At 41.9% G+C, this 26,518-nt stretch overlaps 4 protein-coding genes across 7 annotated transcripts in view; 1 reads left to right on the top strand and 3 right to left on the bottom strand.

Moving 5' to 3' along the window:
- The window catches only part of LOC139221955 (NXPE family member 3-like), a 265,241-nt gene that overhangs the window by 156,264 nt on the left and 82,459 nt on the right, over positions 1–26,518 (top strand). The window lies entirely within an intron of this gene.
- Positions 307–7,427, bottom strand: LOC139221958 (NXPE family member 3-like). The gene is made up of 7 exons (XM_070853906.1): positions 7,382–7,427; positions 6,353–6,532; positions 5,294–5,752; positions 3,782–4,077; positions 2,298–2,368; positions 1,364–1,567; positions 307–1,280 (listed from the first exon to the last, which is right to left on the bottom strand). The coding sequence occupies exons 2-7, from the start codon at positions 6,473–6,475 to the stop codon at positions 727–729; spliced, it is 1,707 nt and encodes a 568-aa protein (XP_070710007.1). The 5' UTR covers positions 6,476–6,532; positions 7,382–7,427; the 3' UTR covers positions 307–726.
- The window catches only part of LOC139221960 (NXPE family member 3-like), a 40,718-nt gene continuing 25,074 nt past the window's right edge, over positions 10,875–26,518 (bottom strand). Inside the window, exons 2-5 of one of the 2 annotated variants that reach the window (XM_070853909.1) lie at positions 14,164–14,459; positions 12,980–13,050; positions 12,086–12,289; positions 10,875–12,002 (exon numbers count right to left, since the gene is read on the bottom strand). In XM_070853909.1, the coding sequence (XP_070710010.1) occupies positions 11,449–12,002; positions 12,086–12,289; positions 12,980–13,050; positions 14,164–14,459 (1,125 nt within the window). In that variant the 3' untranslated portion in view covers positions 10,875–11,448. The remainder of the gene's footprint in view (positions 12,003–12,085; positions 12,290–12,979; positions 13,051–14,163; positions 14,460–26,518) is intronic. The other variant, XM_070853908.1, reaches the window with a different exon arrangement.
- On the bottom strand, positions 19,513–26,495 carry LOC139221964 (ras-related and estrogen-regulated growth inhibitor-like protein). Of its 2 annotated transcripts, XM_070853913.1 has the most exons (5): positions 26,401–26,495; positions 26,221–26,277; positions 24,065–24,138; positions 20,051–20,199; positions 19,513–19,955 (listed from the first exon to the last, which is right to left on the bottom strand). In XM_070853913.1, exons 1-5 carry the CDS (start codon positions 26,450–26,452, stop codon positions 19,670–19,672), a joined length of 618 nt encoding a protein of 205 aa, XP_070710014.1. In that variant the 5' UTR covers positions 26,453–26,495; the 3' UTR covers positions 19,513–19,669. The 2 variants fall into 2 exon arrangements, with proteins under 2 accessions (XP_070710014.1, XP_070710015.1); XM_070853914.1 differs by lacking the exon at positions 26,221–26,277 and having other exon boundaries at positions 26,401–26,492.

Below are 26,518 nucleotides of genomic sequence, written 5' to 3'. Positions count from 1 at the left end.
TATCTGGACTTTTCATACAATTAGTTTTTAATCTGTAATGGAAGTGACTTGAAATGTAGCAAAGTACAATACTTAATATTAAAATTTACAAAATGTGCACCAAAAAAACAACTTCACTGTAGTAACAGGAGTAAATGTCCATCCCAGTACTGACAAGTTTTTTAACTCACAATCACAATTCTTAGATAACTAAAATTAAGGGATCCCTTTCAAATTCGTATGTAATATGTAAAATAAATACTATCAGGTGGATTAGTTTTTTTTCAGCAATTCATTCAAAGTACAGTCCATTGGTAATATTCTCCATTAAGTGAATGGTTCCAATTTTATTGTCAACAGTTTCTCTTGGACCGGAAATTACAGACTGTGTCAAAGTTAGGCCAGAATTCAATGAAGTGTTTGTGCCCTGACTTGTTCCCAAAAACCACAACAGCAATCGGACATAAAAAACACAACGGACTGAACAACAGTGACCACCTCATACCTTGGACAAATCAACAGAGCACAAGTTATATGTTGGAGGTAGAAAATAAGCTGCTGGATGAGTGTCTTCAAATCTCAGCCTATTGTAATTACAACCCCATGGTGTTGGCCGTTGATAGGCATATTATGAGCTGGTATTTTGTAAGGAAGTTTTATGTCAATATTATCTTCCTCAGTTCTTCAGTTTGTGATTTCCTGCTTCTGCATCTGAATCCGCTCTCCTCTCCCCCAAGAAACACACATCTACCTGCCCTTTTGAGGGCACACGTAGGATAGCATAACGCCAATCATATTCTTAATGATGGGAGGTTTTGGGTGAAGGCTGTGCGGCAGGTAGTGGGCCAGGGTCATCTCCCAGGCGTCCAGCACACGAACATTCAGACCAGAGAACATGGCTCTGAGCACTTTGTCACGCTGCAGGGAGTACCAGTCACTGTTTGTTAGTGACTCATAAATCCCTGAAGCTTTCAGGTTGGCGGTCCGAATGACAACCAGCGTGCCTGGAGCCCTGTCCAGCAGCCGGACCACTGCCCTGCGGATGCTCTGCAGCCTGCGGATGTAGACCTCCATGGGGAAAGTGCTGAAGTGAGACCAGATGCCGATCACTACGACAGTGTCGGTGCCTCCTTTTAAACCATCTAGTTCATTGGCAATGTAGCGCAGCTCGCTCACTGGGACACCAGAAAAACGGATAGGAGGGCCGTGACAGCGGTACGTCACTAAAATGTTGTTTGCATAGTCCAAGGCCTGGAATGGTCCAATTTGCCTCCGACTGTGCAGGTTAAACTCCTTAAGATCTAAAAGCATTACAGAGGGAACAGATTAGACTGCAGTGTGAACAAAATCAAACTGTTGACAGAAATCTCTGTGGATCAGCTACCTGGTAGTACTGCGTTGAAGTATTCAAAAAACTGCCTGATGGTGGAGTCTCCATACAGGTGGACCGCCTTGCCTTTCAGACACTGAGTGATGGTAGACAAGTTGAACTGGTGAACTCTGGTGCCATCCAGTGCTCGCCACAGACCCTGGTAGTAATAACCAGAGAGTCCAGAATCCACACTGCTGTTCTGCACCTGTGTTTGACCTGAGAAGAAGTTAAAGGGTAAGGGTGGGGTAATTTTATATGTTCTTGGCTAAACGGGCAATACAAGTTAGTAGAATTAATTTATCATTGGTTTTACTTTTAATGGAACTTGTTGAGAATAAATAAATACAATCTAAAATCAGCCTAATCCTTTAAAGCAACAATTTCTCTACATCTTCATGATCAAAGTCACTATAAGCAGACCTGAATGCTGCAAATACTTTGTAGATTGTGCCTTGAGTAACAGCCTTATCAAACCTCATCCCCTATTACTTACCTTACAGTAAATAATTTGTATCTAAGGTGCTGGAGTGTGTTCACTGTGCTCACTGTTGTTTTCAATACAAAAGCTTAGGCCTTAGCCACACAATTCAGACACATGGTGTCTCCCCCCACTGTAATGTGACATACAGTTATGTCTTTCTAGATATTTCTTACATACTGGCATTTATCCCTCCTAAAAACTTCCTTTTATAGCACAGCATATCTCATGTTATATGATCTCTGTGCTCATTCACTTTGTTCTGTTTTTATCTGCTGTGTTGTCTGTAAAGTACTTTTTAACTTTGTAAAGTAATTAAGTATTATTCAATTAATTACTCAATATGGCCTGGATATCTCTCTCTATAATGTTTTATTTCTGACTGGTTTACTTTAATTGTCTGTTGCACATTCAGTTGTGAATTATTATTGAAGGCAGTGGTAGCAGTAGTAAAAAATCATGCTTTACCTTTCTTTTTTGGCCACACAGTGACCCTGTCAGGTCCTGAAGCCCGGATGTAGATTTTCATGTTGACACCACTGAAGAAAAGCACGCATAAAATATCTCATACACACATTACAACATAAGAACAACAACATAAATAAATGGAGGAGAATTTTTTTTTAACCTTTTTATGAAGTTAAAACTAGAACAATCAAGCACTAAAATGGGAAACAATTGGTTGAAAGTTAATTTAATATTATTATTATTATTAATATTCCAGTAGCTCCAACCTGATATCATGAGCTTGGACAGAGTTATGTACATGTGTAGATGCGCTGAGGACCCAGCCAGTGAGAGCCTTGTGTGTCTGTTTAAACCCACGTAGATTTAAAATGTGAAGGCGCAGATCGTCTCCTTGCAGATCATGGACTGTCCATCATTGTCTGCTTTGTCGTTTTAGCTTTGTTTTTCTTGAAGTGGATAAGCCATGTTAATCATAGACTACAACAATAAAAGTGGTAGCTTCTTTCCACTTTCATAGGTTAATATATAAATCAAGGCATTACAAAATTGATTCTGAAAAAAAGAAAAAGGAAAACAATCTCGATCTTGAGTGAATCAGTTTTTCCAACCAATCAACAATGGGACCACTGACTGTATAATGTGCAAGTTGTCACTTGGAGTATTGTCGAGAGATAATTATCATCCGACATTGCAGTTCCTCACAGCTTTACAGAACATTGCAGCTGTGTTCATCAAAGAAAGCTCAGATTAACTGTTTGCACCTTACCTACCACTAAACAAGATAAAGACAAAGTTAGCAACTTCGCAGCTAAGACATCTTTTCGATTGCCCTCAAGAGTTGGTGGAGACCGAACTAGAGCTAAAATGAGTGATAATGGACTTAACATCTGCCATTAACACAACTCCAAATGAATACTAACGTTGCTTCATGTTTGCTTGATGTAAATAGGCCACTGTTTGCGAACGTTTCTTCTATACCATGTCGCAATGTTACATAACATGTCAATGTTATGTTTATAGCTTGTTGTGCGAAGGTGGCAAAAAAATAAGTGTGCATCTTTAAAATCCTGAAAAGACTTTAAAAAATGCAGAAATTTACAGTAATAGATACATGAATCACAGCAAACATCCAGTTTCCTTTGTGTGAGAAAGTGAACTACGTAATGTGATTTGATCTTCATTTATATAGTGCCAATTTTTAACAAACATTACCTCAAAGCACATTTCATATAGAGCAGGCCAAGACCAAACTTAAGAGAGACCAAAAGATTCAAGAATTCAAAATAAAGGATTCTGGAATCTCCACATTGCAAGCACTCAGTGACAACTGCAATGAAAAACTTGCCTTCAACAAGAAGAAATCTCAAATTGATTTGTTTGATTTATATTATCTTCAATTGTCAACATCTTTATATTCAGTCTTTGCTGCCTGCTAGTTACAAAACTAGTTCTAAAATGCCAATCCCATACATCTGTTCCCTCACCTTTGAAAGAGCTTCTCCTCCTTGGCCTTGAGGCGTTTTTTGAATCCTCCCATGTAGTGGACGATCCTGGCATCACAGCTTAGCTTCTTTGGCTTGTAGCAGAACCAAGGCTCACCTGTACGGATGTCAGTGAAGTCGCACAGTGGCCGCTGGTTTGGACGTAGGCAGATGTTACACATCATAGTTTCTGAGTGTGAGCCTGAGCGGAAGAGGCTCTTGAAGTGAACCCTATCAGGCTGTTCGCTGGTCAGCCTGTGCAGAATTGTGACAGCCTCACTCGGGTGAACCAGTGTCACCTGATTGAATAGAGAAACAGAGTTTTAATGTCCTTTTTGTTTTCAATCATATCATCCATCCATCCATTTTCTTCTGTTACCAGTGTGAGGGAACTATGGCCTTGAAGGTGTTGACTCTCATCCTAACTTCTTCAAACCACTCCAAGAACAGGATGAACTGGACCCCATCATCTGCAACAAGCAGATATTCCAAACCAGATGCCCTCCCTCCCTAAGCTGCATCTTGAGATTCTGTAAATGAATGTTATAGACAGAATCTATGACAAGGGACAGCTTTGGCAGTGGAAAACTGTTCTATCCATCACCCAACAATATCCCCATTTGAGGTCAGCAGTTTCTCTGCCCTCCCCAATACTAGTTTGCTGCTTCAGGAGCCCCTGGGCCAACTAAGCCAAAAAAGCCTCTTTCGTTTCCACTTGATGGTGTTTGTATGGCCAATCTATGACTAGTAAAGACATCCAACAAAGCACCATTCTGCTTGAGATTAGGCCATTACTCACAAGTAACCCCCTTCCAGGTTTCCAATGGGAGTTTTTCGTAAAGCCAAGGTCTGCTAAGCCTTTCGCACAAATCTCAACAACAAAAAACTGCTATCTTCATTGAACTCATGGAGCTTAATTAGATAGCTAGCCAAAGCTGGTAGTTTGCAGACAGCCAACAAAAATGATTCTCTGCTTCTGTCTAAAGCCCAAATGTTACGAAAATTCCAAGAAAATCTTTTGCACAGAAGTGTGGTGGTTAGCATTGCTGCCTCACAGCAAGAAGGTTCCAGGTTTAAGCCTGCCAGATGGCTTTGTGGAGTTTGCTTGTTCTCCCAGTGCTTGTGTGGTCTTGGCACTCCAGCTTCTTCTGACAAGACCTGCAGGTTAGGTTAAGTGGCAACTCTAACTTGCCCGAATGTGAGTGTGAATGCTTGTCATTCTTAATGTGTCAGCCCTGTGACTGACTGGCAAACAATCAAGGGTATACCCCACCTTTTGCCCAGTGTAAGCTGGGACTGGATCGAGCCCCTCTTTCCCGCAAACTTTATGGATAAGTGGCAAAGACGATGGATGGATCTGGATGAATGGATCAATGCAAACTACATGTGCTATGCGAGAATTGAAAAAGAGACACAGAAACTAAAGCGGGCTGGGCTTATTGAATGGTCAGTTAGAAGATAGATTAGAAACACCTATAGTACATTCACATTTAACATGATGGTGTTTAGCATCACCTGAACCTGTGCGCTTCCTTCCCACAGTAAAGTGAATACAGCAGAGTAGCTGCCATTGAGATGATCCACCACATGTCCAGCCACACCTGCAACAAGCTTTGGATTGTGCAGCCGAGCGAGTAAGACGTCTCCCCCAGACTTCTTGGGATGTCCCTTGAAGTCATACATGTTGATCATAACCTCCAGCTGATCTCCTACATGCCACTGTCCTCCTCCTCTCTGTGGTGGAAGAATGACGAATTTGCTGTGGGCAGGATCAGTGGTCTTCTCCAGAGAAAGAGGATCTGGCAAAACTGGAGTTTCAGGCCAAGTAATGGAGTCTAGTAGGAGGCGTTCCTCCTGAGCGTCCTCAGTGGACAGCGGCTGGAAGGTGCAGAAGCTGTGATGCGTGTCAGGGACAGTGGAAACTCTTTGGACAATGATGGTGGCGTTTAAGGGGGGGTTTACTTTATGCTGAAACTAGCAGGGGGTAGAGAGAGAGGGAGACAGGGGTGCATCAAACAAATGTACTAAAAGAAAATGTATTAATTAAGTAAAACAAAAGGGCTAAGAAGGAAGATTCTTTCTACCCCAGTGCACAAAATATTTTGGGGGAGTTTGATAAGAAGTGTTAGTGTCTCCCATGTAGCACTTGCTCTGCTTTTAATACTGACCCACAGTAAAAAAAAAAAAAAAGAGCTCCAAGACACACAATCTGCTTTACACAAGGCAAGAACCTGAATGTTAAATTCAAATTTTGTTTTTTTTGTTCACTGAAATTCATGTTTTGGAATATTTTTGTAATTGTCCCAGAGGCATGATGCAGGCTGTTTGAATTTTGTTATACAAGCATATACAAGTGTACATATACATATAAATCCACAAATCATCATGGACTCTTAGCCTTATCACAACCTCCACAGATGAGATGAATCCAAATGAAAGTCATTATACCTCACTGATTTCCCCTAATGAATCGTTATAGATCTCTGTGGAGGAGATGGACTACTAATCTGACTAACGTAAATTTCTAACCAAATCCACACTACAAGTAGTCCCAACTAAAACCCAAGTTCTTACCTCCAAGATGGTCATGTGACGTAGCACAAAGATTAATACACCCAAAGCCAGAAAGACGAAGACGACACTGTACTTTGGAAGGCCAGTGCTGACCTCCCCTCTAATCCAGGCTCTGACCTTCATGATTGGTGATCAGCCTTCATCTGTGACTGCAGCGTAGCACTGTGACCTGGTCACCTGCTACAGGATGAAAGTGTAAAAAACAAAGGGGTAACTGACACCTTGTTATGCTAAGAATAAGATTTTGAGCAAAATTTAACTTTAATTTAGACTTGCTAAGACTATTAACCATGATGCTTCATTCCCAGGTAAGCCTAACATGTACACTTTGCTAAACATTTGAATAAATGTGGACACTACAGTATTTTGCAATCTGACACCACTCTGTAAACAACACCACTCTGACAACAAGCTACTAATATCTGTTTTCACTGTTGTCCTTCTGGTAACTACAATTTTCCGTTATATCTCGAAATACAGTGATGTAATGATCACAAGTGAACTTTAAATGATTTCAGGTTCTGCTCAAAAAACGTCTTTACTTTTTTAACTGCACTCGTAGAATGCCAGCAATTGAAGTGTACATGTGTGCTGCTCAGGATTTATATTGAAATATCTGAATAAACTGCACTACAATGATGTGCAGGAAACAAAGGTGAAGTTGTGTTTAGTTCAGCTTTACTCTGCAAGTACAGGTACTGTAGTATTCACTTGTTGAGCCTCTGAACTTGTTTAAAGCTGAGAACAGTTGAGACAGCTAAATGACATTTTGTACAGAAATAAACAAAAGAGGGAACATATACATTTTCTCAGTAGGTTAAACAGTAAGTATTAACAGCAAAATCTTTAAGTGAAGTAAAAGTACACATGATATGGAGTGGACCACTTCGGGTTATTCTATTACTATAGTTAGCTAGTCATTGTTTTTGTTTGATGCCAAACATTTAACCCATCCCACACTGGATCACAACACCGTGAAATTTAACTTTGAATATGGTGAGATTAATATAAACATATCATGAGTCTTACCTCAGTAGAGATTCACTGGAAGAGATGATCTGTCTTTCTGCATGGTTGAAAGGTGCTGTCCAAATCATGTGCCTCTTACGATTGTTAGAAGAGAAGGCTGTCCAACAAGCTCAACAAGTCACTGAGGGTTGGTTTCACTGTTTTGTCATTGCTGGCTGGTGAGTTTTTTTAAGGTGGAGTTACAAGCACCAAGGGCTGCAACGCTTACAGGCCAGCAACATTGTTGTCAAGCTTGGTCACCGAATCACCAGCTGAATCAGAAAAGCGAACACAGTCAACACAACTTGGCTCCTCACTTTGACTACTTACAACTAACACTTAAAAACAATTCAAACAATTGAGACTACATACATTTAGGAATGCTTTTCAAAGTATAATAATACCTCTATCAATTCAGTGTTACTTAAATGTCACTCAAATGTGCCTACTAAACACTGAAGGCCTCCATGCTCTCTCTCTCTCTCTAAAAAGAGCCGAAATTCCCATCACTAGTTTTAAAGGGGAGTTCTTCCTTTCCACTGTTGTGTAATATAATATCTGGTGCTGCTAATGTGGGGATTCTTGAATCCTTAATTTTTAATTCCTGAATCGTTGAGTCTCTCTCTTCATTAAAGAGTTTGGTCTTGACCTGCTCTTGTAAAGCGTCTTGAGATAACACTGTTATGAATTGGCGCTCTATAAATAAAGATTGATTGATTGATTGATTGAATTGGAACTTTTTGATCACAAGTGAACTTTAAATGATTTCAGGTTCTGCTCAAAAAACGTCTTTACTTTTTTAACTGCACTCGTAGAATGCCAGCAATTGAAGTGTACATGTGTGCTGCTCAGGATTTATATTGAAATATCTGAATAAACTGCACTACAATGATGTGCAGGAAACAAAGGTGAAGTTGAGTTTAGTTCAGCTTTACTCTGCAAGTACAGGTACTGTAGTATTCACTTGTTGAGCCTCTGAACTTGTTTAAAGCTGAGAACAGTTGAGACAGCTAAATGACATTTTGTACAGAAATAAACAAAAGAGGGAACATATACATTTTCTCAGTAGGTTAAACAGTAAGTATTAACAGCAAAATCTTTAAGTGAAGTAAAAGTACACATGATATGGAGTGGACCACTTCGGGTTATTCTATTACTATAGTTAGCTAGTCATTGTTTTTGTTTGATGCCAAACATTTAACCCATCCCACACTGGATCACAACACCATGAAATTTAACTTTGAATATGGTGAGATTAATATAAACATATCATGAGTCTTACCTCAGTAGAGATTCACTGGAAGAGATGATCTGTCTTTCTGCATGGTTGAAAGGTGCTGTCCAAATCATGTGCCTCTTACGATTGTTAGAAGAGAAGGCTGTCCAACAAGCTCAACAGGTCACTGAGGGTTGGTTTCACTGTTTTGTCATTGCTGGCTGGTGAGTTTTTTTAAGGTGGAGTTACAAGCACCAAGGGCTGCAACGCTTACAGGCCAGCAACATTGTTGTCAAGCTTGGTCACCGAATCACCAGCTGAATCAGAAAAGCGAACACAGTCAACACAACTTGGCTCCTCACTTTGACTACTTACAACTAACACTTAAAAACAATTCAAACAATTGAGACTACATACATTTAGGAATGCTTTTCAAAGTATAATAATACCTCTATCAATTCAGTGTTACTTAAATGTCACTCAAATGTGCCTACTAAACACTGAAGGCCTCCATGCTCTCTCTCTCTCTCTCTCTAAAAAGAGCCGAAATTCCCATCACTAGTTTTAAAGGGGAGTTCTTCCTTTCCACTGTTGCGTAATATAATATCTGGTGCTGCTAATGTGGGGATTCTTGAATCCTTAATTTTTAATTCCTGAATTTTTGAGTCTCTCTCTTCATTAAAGAGTTTGGTCTTGACCTGCTCTTGTAAAGCGTCTTGAGATAACACTGTTATGAATTGGCGCTCTATAAATAAAGATTGATTGATTGATTGATTGAATTGGAACTTTTTGGGTCTATTGACCAGCAGTATGTCTAGAGGAGGAAGAGTGAGGCATACGCTGCCTACAGTAAAGTGTTCCTGGGTTGCTTTGCTTCTTCTGGCACTGGAAACCTGCAGTGTTTGGAGGGCAACATGGGTTCAATCAAGTATCAGCAAATCGTGGGAGAAAATGCCATGCTGTCTGTGAGGAAGCTGAAGCTTGAGTGTCTTGTTCTTGTGGATACTACAGTCGTAGAGCTGTCACAGTCGCCTGACTTGAATCCCCCAGAAAATCTATGGTGGAATTTGAAGAAGGCGGTTGAAGCACACAAACCCAAGAATATTAGAGAGCTGGAGGCTCTTGCCCATGAGGTATAGGCTACAGTTCCTCAGGAATGCTGTCAGAACCTGGTGTCTGGCTATGCATCACATTTACAGCAGGTCAGAACAGCAAAAGGATGCTCTACAAAGGACTAAAAATGCTTGTCAAGAAGGAATTGAATAATTTTGAGACTGCAGTAGACATTAAAATAAGCATTTTCTGTTGAATTTGGAGAAACCAACTGTAATATTAGTTGTGTTGGCCATTGCAATTGTTCTTGAGTTTTTCATTGAGTACAGCTGAAAGCTCGTAAATTCAGTTTTATCAGATTGCGAAAATATGATTAATTTTCAGTGTGTCGATATTTTTTGTTATCTGATCATTTCTCAGATATTACGATTTTAGTCTAGTACAAAGCATTGAGAAATGTTTAATAAATATGAATCCCAGACCGCTGCAAAAAAATGCATGCACAGCACAGAATTACAGAAGCAAGAAATATTTGTACACTTTCTGACAAACAACCAATCATAATATGATTGCAAATGCAAGAAAGAACCTGAGCACATCTGGCAGACTGAACGCATCTGGTACCCACAGCAGTCATTGGCGAGAGTGGTAGGGCACTGTCACACCTTTCACACTCAGTCAGTATAGGAATGTAAACGAGTTTTACTCGTCTGTATCTGTTGTTGAGATTTGTGCAATGTTTTTGAGACAGTCATTTCATATTATCTTGCCAATGTACCCAAAACCTGTTTTGGGTACAGTGCCACAAATTTGCCACAAATTGGCTAGAAACAGTGTAGAATCTTAGATATTTAGCATAAAGACTGGAAACAGCAAGCCTAGTCCTGGTCAAAGGTTTATGTTATATGCAATCTGTACAAAAATGTAAAAAAAAAATGTAAAAACTATTTATTTTTTTCAACTTCAGGATGTCTCTCTAACTAACACTATTCCCTTATTCAGTACTTAACCTTGAGTTATTTCTCTGTGTGATTTGAGTGTAAGCCTGTGTCAGCAACTTATCTTATTTCTACCTCAGAGCAGATTCCTTAGAGTCTACACCCTAACTGTGTGTGTGTGTGTGTGTGTGTGTGTGTGTGTGTGTGTGTGTGTGTGTGTGTGTGTGTGTGTGTGTGTGTGTGTGTGTGTGTGTGTGTGTGTGTGTGTGTGTGTGTGTGTGTGTGTGTGTGTGTGTACATGAGTAAATTAATCTCAGCATAGTTTTATTGCTTATTGATTAATAATACATTTACATAATATAAAAAGGCAATTTATAATCATTGTAACTTTTAAATCTCAACAAAAGCTAAGAGTAGGAGCAAGAAGAGAGCAACTAAGTGCATTTCCCAAAATGTTTAATTAATTAATTATTCCTTTAAAGTACAGTCTATTGGTAAAATTCCCCCTAAATAAGTGGTTCAGGTTCAAGCTCATCCTTTCACGTTTAAAAAGTGTCAATGGTTTCTCTTTAACTGATGTGAAACCCTTCTCATGAAGATAATTGTCTCATGAAGATAATTGTATCTTTGTATCCTTACATTTTCCAGAAACCACAACAGTCAGACAACAGATAGACATAGTTAGCTGCTTGATGAGCTGATGATGTCTTCAAATCTCAGCCTAATGTAATTAGAACCCCATAATATTGGACATGGACAGTGTATTATTGGCTGGGCGTTTCATGGCAACTATTCTAAACCCTTAATCTCATTCTACTTCACTTTGTGACTTCCTGCATTCAATCTAATTCCCCACTGTACTTGCACAACCAAACACACTTCTAGCTGCCCTTTTGAGGGCATGTGTAGGACAAGATGACATCAATCATATTCTTAATGATGGGAGGTTGTGGGTGAATGTTGTGTGGTAGGCGGTAGGCCACAGTCATCCCCCAGGCGTCCACTAAACGAACATTCAGACCTTTGAACATGGCTTTGAGCAACCTGTCACACTGTATTGAGTACCAGTCACTGTTGGTTAGTGCAATATAAAGATCCAAAGCTCTAGGGTTTCCAGTGCGGATGATGACCAGCGTGCCTGGAGCCCTGTTCAGTAGCCGCACCACTGCTCTGCGGATGCTCTGCAGCCTGCGGATGTAGACCTCCATGGGGAATGTGCCGAAATGAGCCCAGATACTAAGAGCTACAACGGTGTTGGTGCCTCCGGTTAACTCATCAAGTTCATTGGCAATGTAACGTAGCTCGCTGGTTGAGAGGGTGCGAAAACGGATAGGAGGGCCGTGGCAGCGGTACGTCACCAAGATGTTGCGTGCGTAGTCACAGGCCAGGTAAGGTCCAGCACCCACAGGACCATGCAAGTTAAAGTTCTTCAGATCTTAAAGTGTTACAGAGGAACAAGATTAGGATACAGTGTGAACAAAATCAAACTGTTGACAGAAATCTCTGTGGATCAGCTACCTGGTAGTACTGCGTTGAGGTATTCAAACCATTGCCTCATGGTGGAGTCTCCAAACATGTGGACCGCCTTTCCTTTCAAACACTGACTGATGGCAGCGGGGTTGAACTGGCGAACTGTGGTGCCATCCAGTGCTCGCCACAGACCCTGGTAGTAATAACCAGAGGGACCAGAATTCATACTGCTGTTCTGCACCTGTGGTTGACCTGAGGGAAGGGGTGATTTTATGTTTTATCTTAATGTCAAACACACACATGACTGTGTGTGGCACTCAAATCAATTAAGACATATTTATAAATGTGTCGCAACTACATAGATGTTTTTTTTTTTTTTTTAAAGATTATCTGAACATTACTCATTTGCAAGTATATGGTGCATTTGTTGGACTATTACCAGTGGCGGATTTATACAAATTACACACAAATATGCCCACATCTCTCTGACAGTTTCTCAAGATCTATTTCACTGAGCAACTGTACAACAGCTTGAATCACACACTGCTCAGATATACTGATTTTACTATGCTGTAGTTCTTCACTTCAAAAACAGCATACATTAGCTCAGAATCAGTGAAGCGGTTAGTAAGCTGTGTCTTCTAGTGATATAAGCAAAGACACTCCTCCTTATACATTTCTTGCATTATTTCTTTTTAGATTACAGTTTGATGATCTGTCCCTGACTTTGTTGGCTACCTCGGCTAAGAGTAGCTTGCTAATCGCCAATTCATCCCATTTTGGAGGAACAATAACTATTAGAGACACTGTTGCCTGCTGACATGAAGAACAATTATGTTGTGGCACAGTAAAATCAGTTCATATGAGCGCTGTGTGATGCATCTAACTGTCATACTGTTAGCCAATGATTCTAATTCTTATTATAGGAAGTTGTGGCTTTACCTTCCTTTTTTGCCAACACAGTGACACTGGCAGGTCCTGAAGCCTGAATGGAGACTTTCATATTGACACCTCTGAAGAAAAAGCACACATTCTAAAATATCTCCTACGAACACTAAAACATTAACAAAAATACAGGGAGGACAAAAATGTGAAACTATTTGCCGAAGTTAAAAATCAAGCAATGAAATGGGAAATAACTACTTGAAAGTTCATTTACATAACTCAAAGCTCTAATTTGAAAATGAGTTTTCACCTAAACAATTTGACCAATGACTAAGTATAATGTGCAAAGTGTTGCTTGCAGTGATAAACCTAGGGATAATCATCATTTCTCTCAGCTCTCGTGTTGTATAGTATTTCAACTCGTTCTTTACTGTTTCGGTTGAGTCTCACTGCTCTCATCTAAACATTTTTTTTAGCCACAGCGGGCAGCTATTTTCATCAAAGAAAGCCCTGGTTAACCTATCACTAAATAGACAGACAAAGTTAGACACTAGCTTGTGAACATAGTGGAGCATTTCGCAGGAATATAAACCAGATATTTCCCTCAGGAGATGGTGGAGACCAAACTAAGGTTAAAAGGAGAGTGAGAATTGGCTAATGAGGCAACTTCAAATGACTGCTAAATTGCTTTGTGTCTACTGAATGTATAAACAGGCCTCTTTAGCCATAGCAACTAAATTGGCTGATAATATGTCAGTGTTATGTTTATAGCTTGTTGTACTGCCTCTGAGTGGCAAAACATAACAAGTGTGCATCTTCAAGTTTCTGACTAGAATAGATTATCGAAATGTACAATTATACATTAATTAAGAACCTTGAGAGCTTTCAATTTCTACTAGTCTGATCCAGACTGATTAGTTTAATTTGCATCATCTTTAAAACACGAACATCTCGAGATTCAATCTTTACCACCTGTCATAAGCAGAGTGACCATGGAGGCAGAGGGGCAACCGGCCTCAGTTTTCATACAGATTTCCAAGACACTAAAAATTATTTTACTTCGTACTAGAACTTGAAGAGTGAATAAATAATTATTCTCTAAAAGTGGACCAAGCGTTGCTGTCTATTGGCAAAGCTTCATCTCTGCAGCCCGTAATCACAAACTTCTGAAATTTCCCACCAATGAGATTCTTAGGCAACACACTAAGTCACACACATTGCTAATCTTTCTGCTCCCTCACCTTTGAAAGAGCTTCTCCTCGTTGGCCATGAGGTTTTGTTGGAATCCTCCATTGGCGTGGAGGAACCTGGCATCACAGCTCAATGTCTTTGGCTTGTAGCAGAACCAAGGCTCACCTGTACGGACGCCAGTGTAGTTGCACAGCGGCTGCTGGGATGGATGTACGTAGACGTTACAGATGGTAGTTTCAGACAGTGACCTTGAGTGGAAGATGCTTTTGAAGTAAATCCTGTCAGGTTGTTCAATATTCAGCCTGCGCAGCACTGTGACAGCCTCACCGGGTTGAACCAGCAGCACCTGATAGGATAGACAGCCAGAAATTTTCTTGAAATCTGATTTTCATTATGAACAAGATTGTGCCACCACACCTGCTTGCAGGCCCGTCCCACTGCTCCGTCCCTCTGACCAAAAGTGTTGCTCCCAACTTGCTTCTCCATCTTGAAGACCATCAAGCAGAAAATGTTTCTTTCAAATGTGATTTTACATCAGTATCAAATGCAGCAGTCACTATGCATGCCGTGTGTGATGGTGCATTATTTTATTCAGCGTTATTTGCTCTCACATTCAGATCATTCCTTTTTGTGCACAGAGGATATTATGGGCATGTTAAGCTACTGTGTTCTTTTACAGCCCTTTGGATGTGGCTGCAGGTGCTACGATGATGCTGCTGAGGAAAAAAATCCCATTGGCCGAATCGCTATTGCAATTATAACCTCAATCTGAAGTCTGACTCCTTTTCTCTCCATTACAGTCTCCTGATGCACATTCCTGACATGTCTGCCCTGCACAGGTGTCTCCCCGCTGTAACGCAGAGCAGTGAGACAGGACAAACGGGGCTCAGCTCCGACTGTTTCTTTATCACTGGAAGAGCGCACCGCAGGAATGCTGGCAGTGCGCCTCTCTGCACGGCTCTGAATGGAGCACTTATCGCTGATCTCAGTGAGTTGACTGTGTGGAGTCCTGGGCTCCATGTGCCAGCTGGGCAGAGGGTCAGGTGGGCTTTACAAAGTACTGGGATATATGTACTGTCGGTGATGAGCACGCTGGTTTACTGGTTTCAGAATCTCCGCTATAGAGCTATTTTCTGTTTCCAGGATAGGTCTATTTCAAGAACCACAAACGCTAATGCAGCCTTTAGAAGCTTTTCACCCTGTTAGGCTGTATCGGTCTAAACTTATTTGTTGGTTAGTAAATAGTTTAAATATTATTTTACATTAGCTAAGTAGTTTTCTTGTCTCTTGAATCATTTTTTATTGTTTTCATTTATTTGTACTTATTTTCAAAATCATTTTTAAGGAATGACATGAGGCCTGAATGACCAGTGGGTCATTACAATCAAAATGGTTAATCACCTCGTTAATGTCTGAGCAATCCATTACGTTATGAGCAGTTTTATGTGCAAAGTTGACATTTTGGCCAGACCGGACAATGGCACGGATAGAAAACACACTAAGCCACCATTTTAGGGAATGATCCTCTGCGGACCATGAATATACAGTGCATACCATTTCAGGGCAGAGTAAAGTAGTTGTCAGTATCTTTGAATTCTTGAAGCTGGTTGGACCGACTGACCAGTCTTGACCTTGCTAACAAATAATAATGTGAAGCATATTGCAGCCCCATCCTTCTCTTTTCAGGGAATGCTGAATCCTGGGAGGGTCTCTATGCATGACGTTGTTTGTGAAAACGCAAAGTCTTTAACAAAAATGTCACCGTACAGGAATGTGTCACGATGATTACATAACCTCTCCGCACAAAATCTTCATTTTTAGCCTGGGACGAGGTGCTCACGTGAGACTAATACATGAGGGGTGAAATCATTGGCATTTCTGGAAAGTTCCTTACAAGAACCTGGGAGCTCCAAGTGAAATGTGACTCCATCGGGCTGAGCTGTGGCTGCAGGAACGGAGGGCTCAGGGAGATGAAGTCATCCGGCATCCAGGGGCCTGAGCCACAGCAGGACCTCATACAGGATCTCATACAGGTCAGAGACCGAAAACAGTTTCTTCAGTTCTGTTCTTCAGTCGCAAATCTCTTGAAGCTTTCACTTCTTGTAAACTGCATGGTGTTGGCAGATTTCAGGAAGTAAATCTGCATCTTTTTTAAAAATCATCTTCATCATGTTCTTGCTGTTGGCATGTGGCACCAACTACAACAATGGTAACATTTTTTCCAGTTCCAAGTTCCAAGATCCAGTAAGAACACCGCAATACTGGCTGAGAAACCGTGAATCACTGTGCTTGTCACACCCATCAAGGCAAGTTCCACCTTAACAGGATTTTCACACATGCAGACTTAAGGTAGCAGGCTCTCTTGCCCTCAATGAGCCTGAAACTTAAGAGTGTGTTCAATGGTAAAGCAGGTTGGAGAGCCCAGTGAATGTACAGGGATCCTGTCACACTTGGTACCAAGGAACACAGGAGAAGAACCCAAACACAGATGGAGGCAGAGGGTGATCTTCTGAGCTTTTAATATGAAAATATCTTACAGACTTACGCATTCAGGTTCTGGTAGCATAAAAATGAGGAACCAAAAGGGCAGAAACTGACAATGAAGACAGTGGGTGTGTTCTAGTGCTCATGCATCTATACTATTTAATATGCCAGAAAAATAATTAGTATGTTCCAATACTTGTATGTCTAATGCAGCATAAATACTCCACTCTATCATTATTCTAGCTATTGTCATTACTACTGTTACTAGTAGTTGTAGTACTAATAGTATTATAAACCACACAATGGCTGTTAAACAGACTAAAGCTTCATTGCTCAACAAGAGACCAATAAAATGTGGTGTTAAGTGTTAGAATTACTGTTCCCTTCGCCTGCATACTGCATGGAAACGATGCACTCTGTGAGGGCAGCTTGTACTACAGTTAAAAAGAGATCATAACTGATTGAACCAGTGGGCAGTATTACAGGATCTAACACGGCCCGTGCTGATCTATGGCCACAAGCAATATTGTCATTACTGATTCGCTTGTATTGATGAATGGAAATGAATACCAACGTGTGTATTGATGTATATTTTTAAATTAGGGGGCAACTTATATGATTCAGTCTGTGGTTGCAGTTTGTCGATGTATCTTCTTGAAATCCATTTCATCCAGTTAAATGCTTTTAACACCACACATTCAGGTGTGACCCTGATGTTTCCACGTTGGTGAAATGGCAGGATTCACATTATGTACCCATCTACAGAGGAGAACAATGAAGCAATGTGCTACGAGCTCAGGGTGTTTTTCACTGAGCTGTCAGCCAGGCTGATCTCTAGAGTAATGTGAGAGGGATTTCTAATGGATGGAACGGATTAGGAGCCACCATGCGCTGTGCTGATGATAACTCCACTGTCACAGCAGACGGATCCGGCTGGAGGCTGTCAGCTGGTGGGCTCTCCTGCACCCTAAACAAGCCCTAACCGCGGCCGTATGTTAGCCGTCATGCAGCTTGCTACATCAAAAAGATTCCAGGCCTCTGAAGCAGGCAGAGCCCTCTGACCTTCTCCTGGATCCAGCCAGGATTTGGTTATGCTCTGCTGCATGCACAGACCTCCCCCACTCACAGACAATCGCCGATGATTTCTGCCTGCATGATTGTTGCATGTCGGCGGAGAACTGTGAGCGTGGAAAGAAAGGTCTTGTTTTTTTTTTTTGGTCACTGATGTTGACACCAGAAACAACAAGTAGGTTTTCCTGCTTCCAAATACTGTGCTGCAGTTGAAACGGAGCAGTTGTTCAGAGGAATAAAACTAAATAGATCGAATCTAAAGGACTGGAAAGATGCATGTGAACAGCCTGCTTATGTCCTCTGCAACTGAGCCCGGAAAACACTAAATCTACTTTACATTGCTCTAGAGATAAGTCCGTAGGATGAATCTTAATTCAGCCCCCGTATGTGGGGCTGTCTTCATATACTGCTCTGATGTTTCCATCATTCAGTCCAAATGGAAAAAAGGTTTGTGACAAATGTGAAGAAATTATCTAAAGGTGTTCCTGACATATCACGTTCAGGGGGGAATAGGACAGTTAGACGTATAGATGGATGGATGGAGGGACAGATGGTCCCACAAGACAGACAGAAAAAATTCCCTTAAGGTGTTGCTAAGATAGCATGTTCAAGAAATTGGAGGGGATGGACGGATGGATGGACGGATGGATGGACGGATGTATGGACAGTGAGATGGAGAGATTGATAATTCCTTTGGTAACAGGTGTCATCTTTCAGTCAAAGTCAATGTTTGGGCCACACTTTGATAAATTCTTTTCTGAGATATCGTCTTCATGAGAAGTGGGCAGATGAACGTATGGTCAGACGGACGGAGGGACGGCTGCCTTCCTTCAGTCCAAGTGGCTCAAGTGATTATCCAGAGTCACAAGCAGGGTTTCTGTTGAATTTTAAAGGTCACATTTCAGTGCAGTGGGCAACATAAACTAAATATATCTCAAGACTATCTCGAGACTAATATCTCCAAACCTGGACAGATAAAGCCCAAAGTAACATAAATATGGTATTTTTATTGTTTGGCTGAATTGAGACTTTAAATGAAAGGTGTGTGGAATAATCTTGCTCGGGCCAGAAATGTTTTGCATTCCGATGTCAACAAATGATCTTGAAATTATAGAAGTGGCTGCGTAGTACTAGCAGTGTAAAGACGGGTGAATGAATTGACATAGAGAAGCCTCCACACATGTCTTTACTTTTCTATGATCCACAGTGGCTGCTTCTGTGTAGTACATCCCCTGGAGGACTGTTTGCCTTCTCTCTTCTTCACACCTGCCTAAAGCTTTTGCACAGTACTGTATGTATATATATATATATATATATGTAGAGATATATATCACATCTACTCCATAGTTTGCTCTCATGACCCTCTAGACATATATTGTAAAATAATTCTCCACTTTTCTAGTCTTTTTAAACGTCTATACCGTATTCAAAGAATACAAATATTTATTTAACTAAAAGTGCTGCCTGCTTACACACACATGCACACATATTAGTCCCCAAGCAAAGCTTTGGAGCATGAATGTCAATATAGTGTAAAAGCACTTTGAGTGTTCGAAAAGATTTGAAAGGCGCCAAACAAATCCATTCATCATAGACAGTGACGTAGGTCACACTGATACAGCACACGTTTAAAGGGCTGAGTCACAAGTACACACTTGAAATCACGTAGTACAGTTCACATTTCATTTGCTTGTCTGATCTTAAATGTCACAAACTTAACGAACACTTCCATCAGGATGCGTCTCTAATGAAAGGTTTACAATGACTTTAAAGAAACCAAAGCACGAAATAGCGTAAGAGAGCAGCAAGCAGGCTCAGTTAATACACGCTGCGTGCAGCTGTTATATCACACTAACACCTCTCTGTACAGACGGACATCAGTTTATTGCTAATCAACAGCAACACCAAACACAATCAAAGATAAAGCCAAGTCAGAGGGTGTGTCTCAGTCCACCACCGTTGCTCCAGCCTTGACTCACAGCTGTCCTCGTATTTGACACTTCACACCGACTTCCTCCTCTTGCCGAAGACGTTGTTGATTAGTTTGGCCATGGACTTGGAGCCACTGGGCCGTCTCCTGCGCTCCCTGGCCTTGACGCCCATGCCAGCATTTTGCACCACCTTGGAGAATATGAGTGCCACCTCCTGGGAGTGTTCAGCTGCCGATAGCTCGTAGAACTGGCAGTGAAACTCGGCAGCAAGACTCTGAGCTTCTTCACGCTGCACCTCTCTCATGTGGCACAGGTCCTGTTTGTTACCCACCAAGAACACCGGCGAGTTTACATCCCTGTAGAGTCAAGAGGCAGAGCAGTTACTCTTACTTTGTAGACTGAAATACGGCTATTTTACTGGTTATTACGTTACAGTGATTTTCATTTGTACCTTTTAGCAGATCCCAGGTGTAGATCTCTGATTAGGTGCACTATGGCTTTGGCAGTGAGGAAGGAGGAGCGGTCGCTGATATCATAGACTACAATGAAACCATCAGCCCAGTGGATCTGGTCGTTTAAAGTAGACTTACCCTCACAGGCCTGAAAAAACAGGGACAATTCCAGTTTAAGGATATTACAAAAATATAAATGCTACATTTTTTGGTCAAAAGAATTTGTGCATATTCAACCAGTTATAACATATAAAGACATAAAGCATTTGCGAGCCGGTCTGGGTCATGATCTGTGCCTGAATACACTGCATACTGGAATGCAGATGGGAGACAAATTAAAGGGAAAACCCAAATAAAAGACTGGAGAAACATATCAAATGTAGATGCCTTCATGAACCAAAGCTCACTGAATGATATGGTGAGTACGAAAGTGATAAAATAATGAATAAAATATTAGAACAGACCAGATGACTGACCCAAGAGCAAACTGTGAAAAAAACTAGTAATTGTTCATCTCATTAAAGATTAAGTGATAGCATGAGCCTGGTGAGCGAGGTGGCGGACATGGGGTCTGACTGATGGCTTTCACGATGCACTATAATGGGATTAGGGGGTACAATACAATGCAAAAGACATTAAGTAGTCAGTGTGAATGAAGGAGTGGAATACATTAAAGAAGGTGTGTGTGTGTGTGTGTGAGCGTTAGCAGAGAGGCTTAGAGTTTGTGGTGCTGCGGTGATTCTAGGATGGCCTCGCTGTCCTCGTGCTCTAACTCAGACTAATGGACACCGAGGCTGGACTCGGGCTGGAGGCAGTGGTTCAGCTGAGGACAGCCCTTCGCTTCACCGGCTCTCCAAAATAAGATGGATGATACTGACCAGCTTTTGCTTTACACTCACTGAATCCTATTTCGAGCAAGCACAACAAAGTGTAAAGCGGTAGGTTTGGGGTGTGCGGTGGTGTGGCTGTTTTGGTTCATGGATGTGCAGCAGCTGTATTAATAAATACAGTCTTGAAAACAAAAGCCCAATAAGTGAACGACGCTTCTCTTTCTCCAGGAGATCATAGTGTTGCACACAAAACCACAAACCCCCCCAGTCGTAAAGACTAGAAGGCTTTGGAGTATCTCAGTGTCTTGGCATACGCTTCTTGGAAACTAGTTCTGACTGGATTTTAGTTTTTTAGATGGCTTCGAAGAACCGTGAAGGCCTGTCGTGGCAGCTTGGGTAATACCAGGCTAGTGGGAGAATTAAGTAAATCCACTAAACAAATATAGAATTGAAAGACCTGGTAATTAAGGAGCCATACTGGCTTTGTCTGGGTGGAGTAACGGCAAACCGCGATGTCGGGAGAAGACTGTGAATTGACAAAGCTTGAAAACAACTTGACAACAGCATTAACCCAGCCCATTGCACTGATTGGCTGATTGTTAGAAACCTGAACAAAGCAGCAGCTGGATAGTCAGGGCTGAGTTCACCATTCAGAAAAATGGGTGATCGCGTCCCGGTCGCTGCAGTTTCCGATGAATAAGGTGGTAAAAGGGGCTGAGGCTTTCTGGATAGGTATATAGGTGGTGAAGCAATGGGATGGGTGTCATTGGTTGCTCGGGGATTGTGTAGGTGGTGACAGTTGGATGAGAGGGTTTAGGTTGACGTGAGATCGGCCTTCGTGGTAACAGATGGGGTGGGCGAGCTTGGCGCCGTGGATAAAGTAGCAGCTGTACAGAACAGAACAGTTTACCGCTTGGATGATGAGGGTTTAAATCCCAGTCAGCGCACATTCCTCAATAACTTTATAAGCATTATTACCGTATTTTCCGCACTATAAGGCGCACCGGATTATAAGGCGCACCTTCAATGAATGGCCTATTTTAGAACTGTTTTCATATATAGGGCGCACCGGATTATAAGGCGCATAGAATAGAAGATACTGCAGTCAAACGTTTGACTGGGGTTGCGTTGTGCATCCACTAGATGGAGCTGTGCTAAAGGGAATGTCAACAAAACAGTCAGATAAAGTCAAACTTTATTAAGCGTTCTGACAACTCCGTTCACTCCCATGGTAATGTTGATCAAACGTTAATGTGCATATTAACAATATCTCCCAGCCTTGCTCGCTCTTCTCCCAAACGTGGAGGGGAACTTTTCCCTGTTTCAGTAAACACGTAGTAAAAGAAACAGTCTGATACCACTAAATCAAACGTTAGTGCATAACTCAACATTGTTCAGTTACGTATAACACGTAAAGCTCACTTTTTCAGTTCATTCCTCGTCCACGAATCCCTCGAATTCTTCTTCTTCAGTGTCCGAATTAAACAGGTGGGCGAGTACGGCATCCAACCTGCCCGGCTCCCTCTCGTCATTATCCGAGTCAGTGTCGCTGCTGTTGCCTGGCAGTTCAGAGATTATTCCTGCCTTCGTGAAAGCTCGGACCACAGTTGAGACTGATATATCAGCCCAGGCATCCACGATCCATTGGCAGATAGTGGCGTAAGTCGCCCGGCGCTGTCTCCCCGTCTTGGTGAACGTGTGTTCGCCTTCTGTCATCCACTGCTCCCACGCAGCTCGCAGTCTAGCTTTGAACGCCCTGTTGACACCAATATCTAGCGGCTGGAGTTCTTTAGTTAATCCACCCGGAATGACGGCAAGCTCCGAATTAGTTCGCTTCACTTGTTTTTTGACAGCATCGGTGATATGGGCGCGCATGGAGTCGTAGACCAATAGGGACGGAGCTGTGTGGAAAAAGCCACCCGGTCTCCTAACGTAAATTTCTCTCAGCCACTCACTCATCTTTTCCTCATTCATCCATCCCTTCGGGTTAGCTTTGATGACGACGCCGGCTGGAAAGTTTTCTTTTGGCAAGGTCTTCCTCTTGAAAATAACCATGGGTGGAAGTTTCTGGCCATTAGCCTGGCAGGTGAGAACTACAGTGAAGGATGACTTCTCATTCCCTGTGGTGCGTACAGACACCGTACTGGTCCCCGTTTTTTCCACAGTGCGGTTCACGGGAATATCAAAGGTGAGTGGAACCTCGTCCATGTTGGTGATGTGCTCTGGCCGGATCTTCTTTTCAGTGATCTTCTTTTTGCAGTATGCGCGGAAAGTGACCAGCTTTTCTTGGTAATCTTTTGGCAGTTGCTGCGAGACGGTAGTTCGTGTGCGGATGGAGAGATTACGTCTTTTCATGAAACGAAAGCACCAAGAAGGACCGCCTCGAAATTCATCGATGTTCATGTCCCGTGCTAGCGCTGTTGCCTTCATTCGAATAGTGACTGTAGAGACGCTTCTACTTGCTGCTCTCTGTTCAACAACCCACTGTTCGAGTTTGTCCTCTAGCTGTGGCCATCTCGCTTTGTTCCCTAAGAAACTCTGTTTAGTTTTCTTAACTTGGCGCAGGTCATCTTCTTGCTTCCTCCACTTCCGTACCATTGATTCATTAATATTGAATTCTCTCGCTACTATTCTACTGCGTGACCGATAGCCTTGAGCTTGAACTCTGCGTCGTAAGCGTGTCTCTTGGAAGGTGCCATTTTGGGGCCTTGTACAACCAGTATGGATCAACCAATTAACCAATTGATCCATATATAAGGCGCTCCGGATTATAAGGCGCACTGTCGTTTTTTGAGAAAATTAAAGGCTTTTAAGTGCGCCTTATAGTGCGGAAAATACGATATGTGCCAGTACTGTATGTCATCGCTGTAGCAGCTTGTCACATCACGACAAGACGTAACATGACACAATTAAATATTTGCGTTTGCCTTTCCAATTGCCTGACATCACACGAGGTAATAGGACACCATGTGCTGGGTTCAGCTACGGTTCTTTCCTCAATATGATGCAAAACTGTAAACCCTGATCATGTTGCCGTGTGGGAAATGGGCTTTCACGACACAAAACAGAACGAGGATGAGACCAGACGGCTGCTTGGCAAATCAGATCAGGCAGGGATTTTTGGTGAGAAGATGCGACGATAACTGTCGCCGTTGTTCTTCCCACCTCCGTCTGCACACTCACCTGAGAGCATGAGTCATAGAGCTCGAGATTAACCTGCCTCCCGTCCACAGACAGACGCTTTCTGTACACGCACTCTGTGGAAGAGAGAGGGAGGACGGCAGCAAGAAAGGGAGAGAAAAAAGAATAATCACGACGAGACAACTTTCACTTGTCCACATATGAAGATCATGTAACCCGCGTCTGTCATTAATACATGAGCATCAAACTCTCCCTGGAACACCTCACGTGGTGCATTTGCCTCACTCTGACAATGGTTCAAGTGAATAAACTCAGATGAAACTAGATTACTCGTGGGGGAAACAATGGCCTGTTGAGCTACCATCAGAGGCTACATGTGAGTCATTCCCCTTGCAGGTCAGGTGGCCTTTCAAAGAAGCTGCCAAATAGAATCATTACAGCATGGCTCTTCAGACCACATCCTGGCAAACGAGCTTCAAAGATAACACTGAATGGGTCAAATGTTTCGCCCGTGCTCTCATTGTTGAGTCGCGGCAACATTTTAACAATCGCTGCACCACTCGCAGGCAATACTTGGCAGTTGGCTTCATGGGAGAGAGCACATACAGAGAAACTGAGATAAGAGGGCGCTGGATAGAAAGTACTGCAACTAGACAAACAGTGGACAGAAACCAGATCCCTGGCCAACCAAAAACAGACCTAATACAAATAGTGGCTTTTTATAGGCAAGGGATATAAACAGACGCACAGTGGAACATGTGCATACGATAAGATAGGAAGGGGAAACGTTACAGAATATTACAATAAGAATGTGTGGCTTTTGCTAATGATAGGCTGGAGTGTCAGTTCAGAAGAGTCCAAAATGTGAAAACCTGAGTTTCAGCAGTGACACCAAAGTGATGGCTTCTACTGATACCTTACTTAATTTGGTACAGATTTGAAATGAAACACCTTGTCCTATTTATTATTATCAAAAAGCCACATACAGTGCGGTATGTATGGAAATGGAAATATGGGATAGACTAGTGAGGCCGGAACAGGATGTGTACCATCTATAAATCAGTACGTGGAAGAGTACAGGACTGATGTGCAACCTCTTCCTCTCTTGAACATCATCATCATCATTATCTTCTTCAGACAGGGACACATTCTCAGCCCACTGACCCACAAGGTGAATTAGGAGGTAGAAGCTCACGCTGTGTTAAAACCCACTGAGCTTGATTTGAAAGTTTAGAGGAGATCCCAAAGTCGACATAATGCTGCTGATCTTCAATAAGGCTGAAAAATCACTGCTTTTTAAGGAACAGCCCTTGACTTCATTCAAATTAATCCTTTCATGCGTAGAGGTCACTACAGCGTGCAGCTATTCAAAAGCTGTTTTCTTGTATATGCATGAGTTTTGATGGCATAGTTGCACATCAGCGACTACAGTGGATGCTACTGCATCATCTCACACACTGCTGCCCAGTGGGAAGCCATTGCAAGTGGAAAAAAAAAAAAGAGTGAAACCAAGATGGCTGACAGACAGCCAGAAACACCAAGTTGCTCTTTTTTTTCTGTTCAAACCTTCTATAAAAAGAAACCCTTGCAGGTAAGAAAAATATGGGACATCAAGTAACATCTAAGGAGTCATGCAATTGCTAAACTTTCCAAGTATTGATTTTATATTGAGAGGAAATTACAATATTCACATGTCCACTGAAGTGTACATCATGCATCACTAGCTATATTTCAACTACTGGACATGTAAATATATCTTTAGAAAATTTGGGTTGAAAAAAAAGAAGTTCAAATCTTGTTTTTCATGCCTAAAGATGAATAAAAACACTTAGTAAAAAAGAAAATTCATAATTCATGCATGAAAGGGTTAATTCATGTGAACAGGTTCTGATTTTTGACTAGATAACAGGACCATGTGTTTTAAACATCCAAATCCAACAGAGTGCTTGAAATGAGTCTTTTTTAATCTTATTTCACATTTTTATGTGCTATAATTAGAATCAGAGAGCCTGATTTATTAAAGGACATCCCTTCAAGTCAAATTCACTCAAATTTGCTTATTTTTAAAAGATGGCCTTAAATTTGAGAGGGCACTTTTGCAGCGTGGTCCACCACCATGTAGGGCTACAGACACACAGGCTGCTGGACATATTTCTGATTACACTGTTTTTTTTTTCTTTCAGAAGCTTGATAATTACCTGCAGAGGATGCGTACTCGCCAATAAAGCGCCTGGTCAGGAAGCGGACGATCAGAGCTGCAGACAGACAGACAGACAGACAGATAGGCAGGCAGATAAACAGACAGACAGATGAGGCGGATCAGAGGGAACAACCTGTTTATCTCCGACCTCCAGCAACATGTTCCACAGCGCTCCTACCTGACTTCCCGACACCGTCGCTGCCCAGCACGGTAACCTTGATCTCATTCATGTTGGAAACAGGTCTGCTCTCCGCCACAGAAATGTCCCACACACGTCATGCTCTGCTCTGCAGGGC

The sequence above is a fragment of the Pempheris klunzingeri genome, chromosome 22, assembly GCF_042242105.1.
Source record: "Pempheris klunzingeri isolate RE-2024b chromosome 22, fPemKlu1.hap1, whole genome shotgun sequence".
In the NCBI taxonomy this organism is placed as follows: Eukaryota; Metazoa; Chordata; class Actinopteri; order Acropomatiformes; family Pempheridae; genus Pempheris; species Pempheris klunzingeri.
This window is presented reverse-complemented; position numbering and strand designations above follow the sequence as displayed.

Excerpts from the sequence above, each read along its gene's own strand:
- LOC139221958 (XM_070853906.1), bottom strand. The coding sequence starts at position 6,475 with ATGAAGGTCAGAGCCTGGATTAGAGGGGAGGTCAGCACTGGCCTTCCA. Across the intron at positions 5,753-6,352 it reads GTCACATGACCATCTTGGAG|TTTCAGCATAAAGTAAACCC; the intron begins GTAAGAACTTGG and ends ACCCCCTGCTAG. Across the intron at positions 2,369-3,781 it reads GAGGAGAAGCTCTTTCAAAG|TGGTGTCAACATGAAAATCT; the intron begins GTGAGGGAACAG and ends GCTTTTCTTCAG.
- LOC139221964 (XM_070853913.1), bottom strand. The coding sequence starts at position 26,452 with ATGAATGAGATCAAGGTTACCGTGCTGGGCAGCGACGGTGTCGGGAAG. Across the intron at positions 26,278-26,400 it reads CGACGGTGTCGGGAAGTCAG|CTCTGATCGTCCGCTTCCTG; the intron begins GTAGGAGCGCTG and ends GTCTGTCTGCAG. Across the intron at positions 24,139-26,220 it reads CGAGTACGCATCCTCTGCAG|AGTGCGTGTACAGAAAGCGT; the intron begins GTAATTATCAAG and ends TCTCTTCCACAG.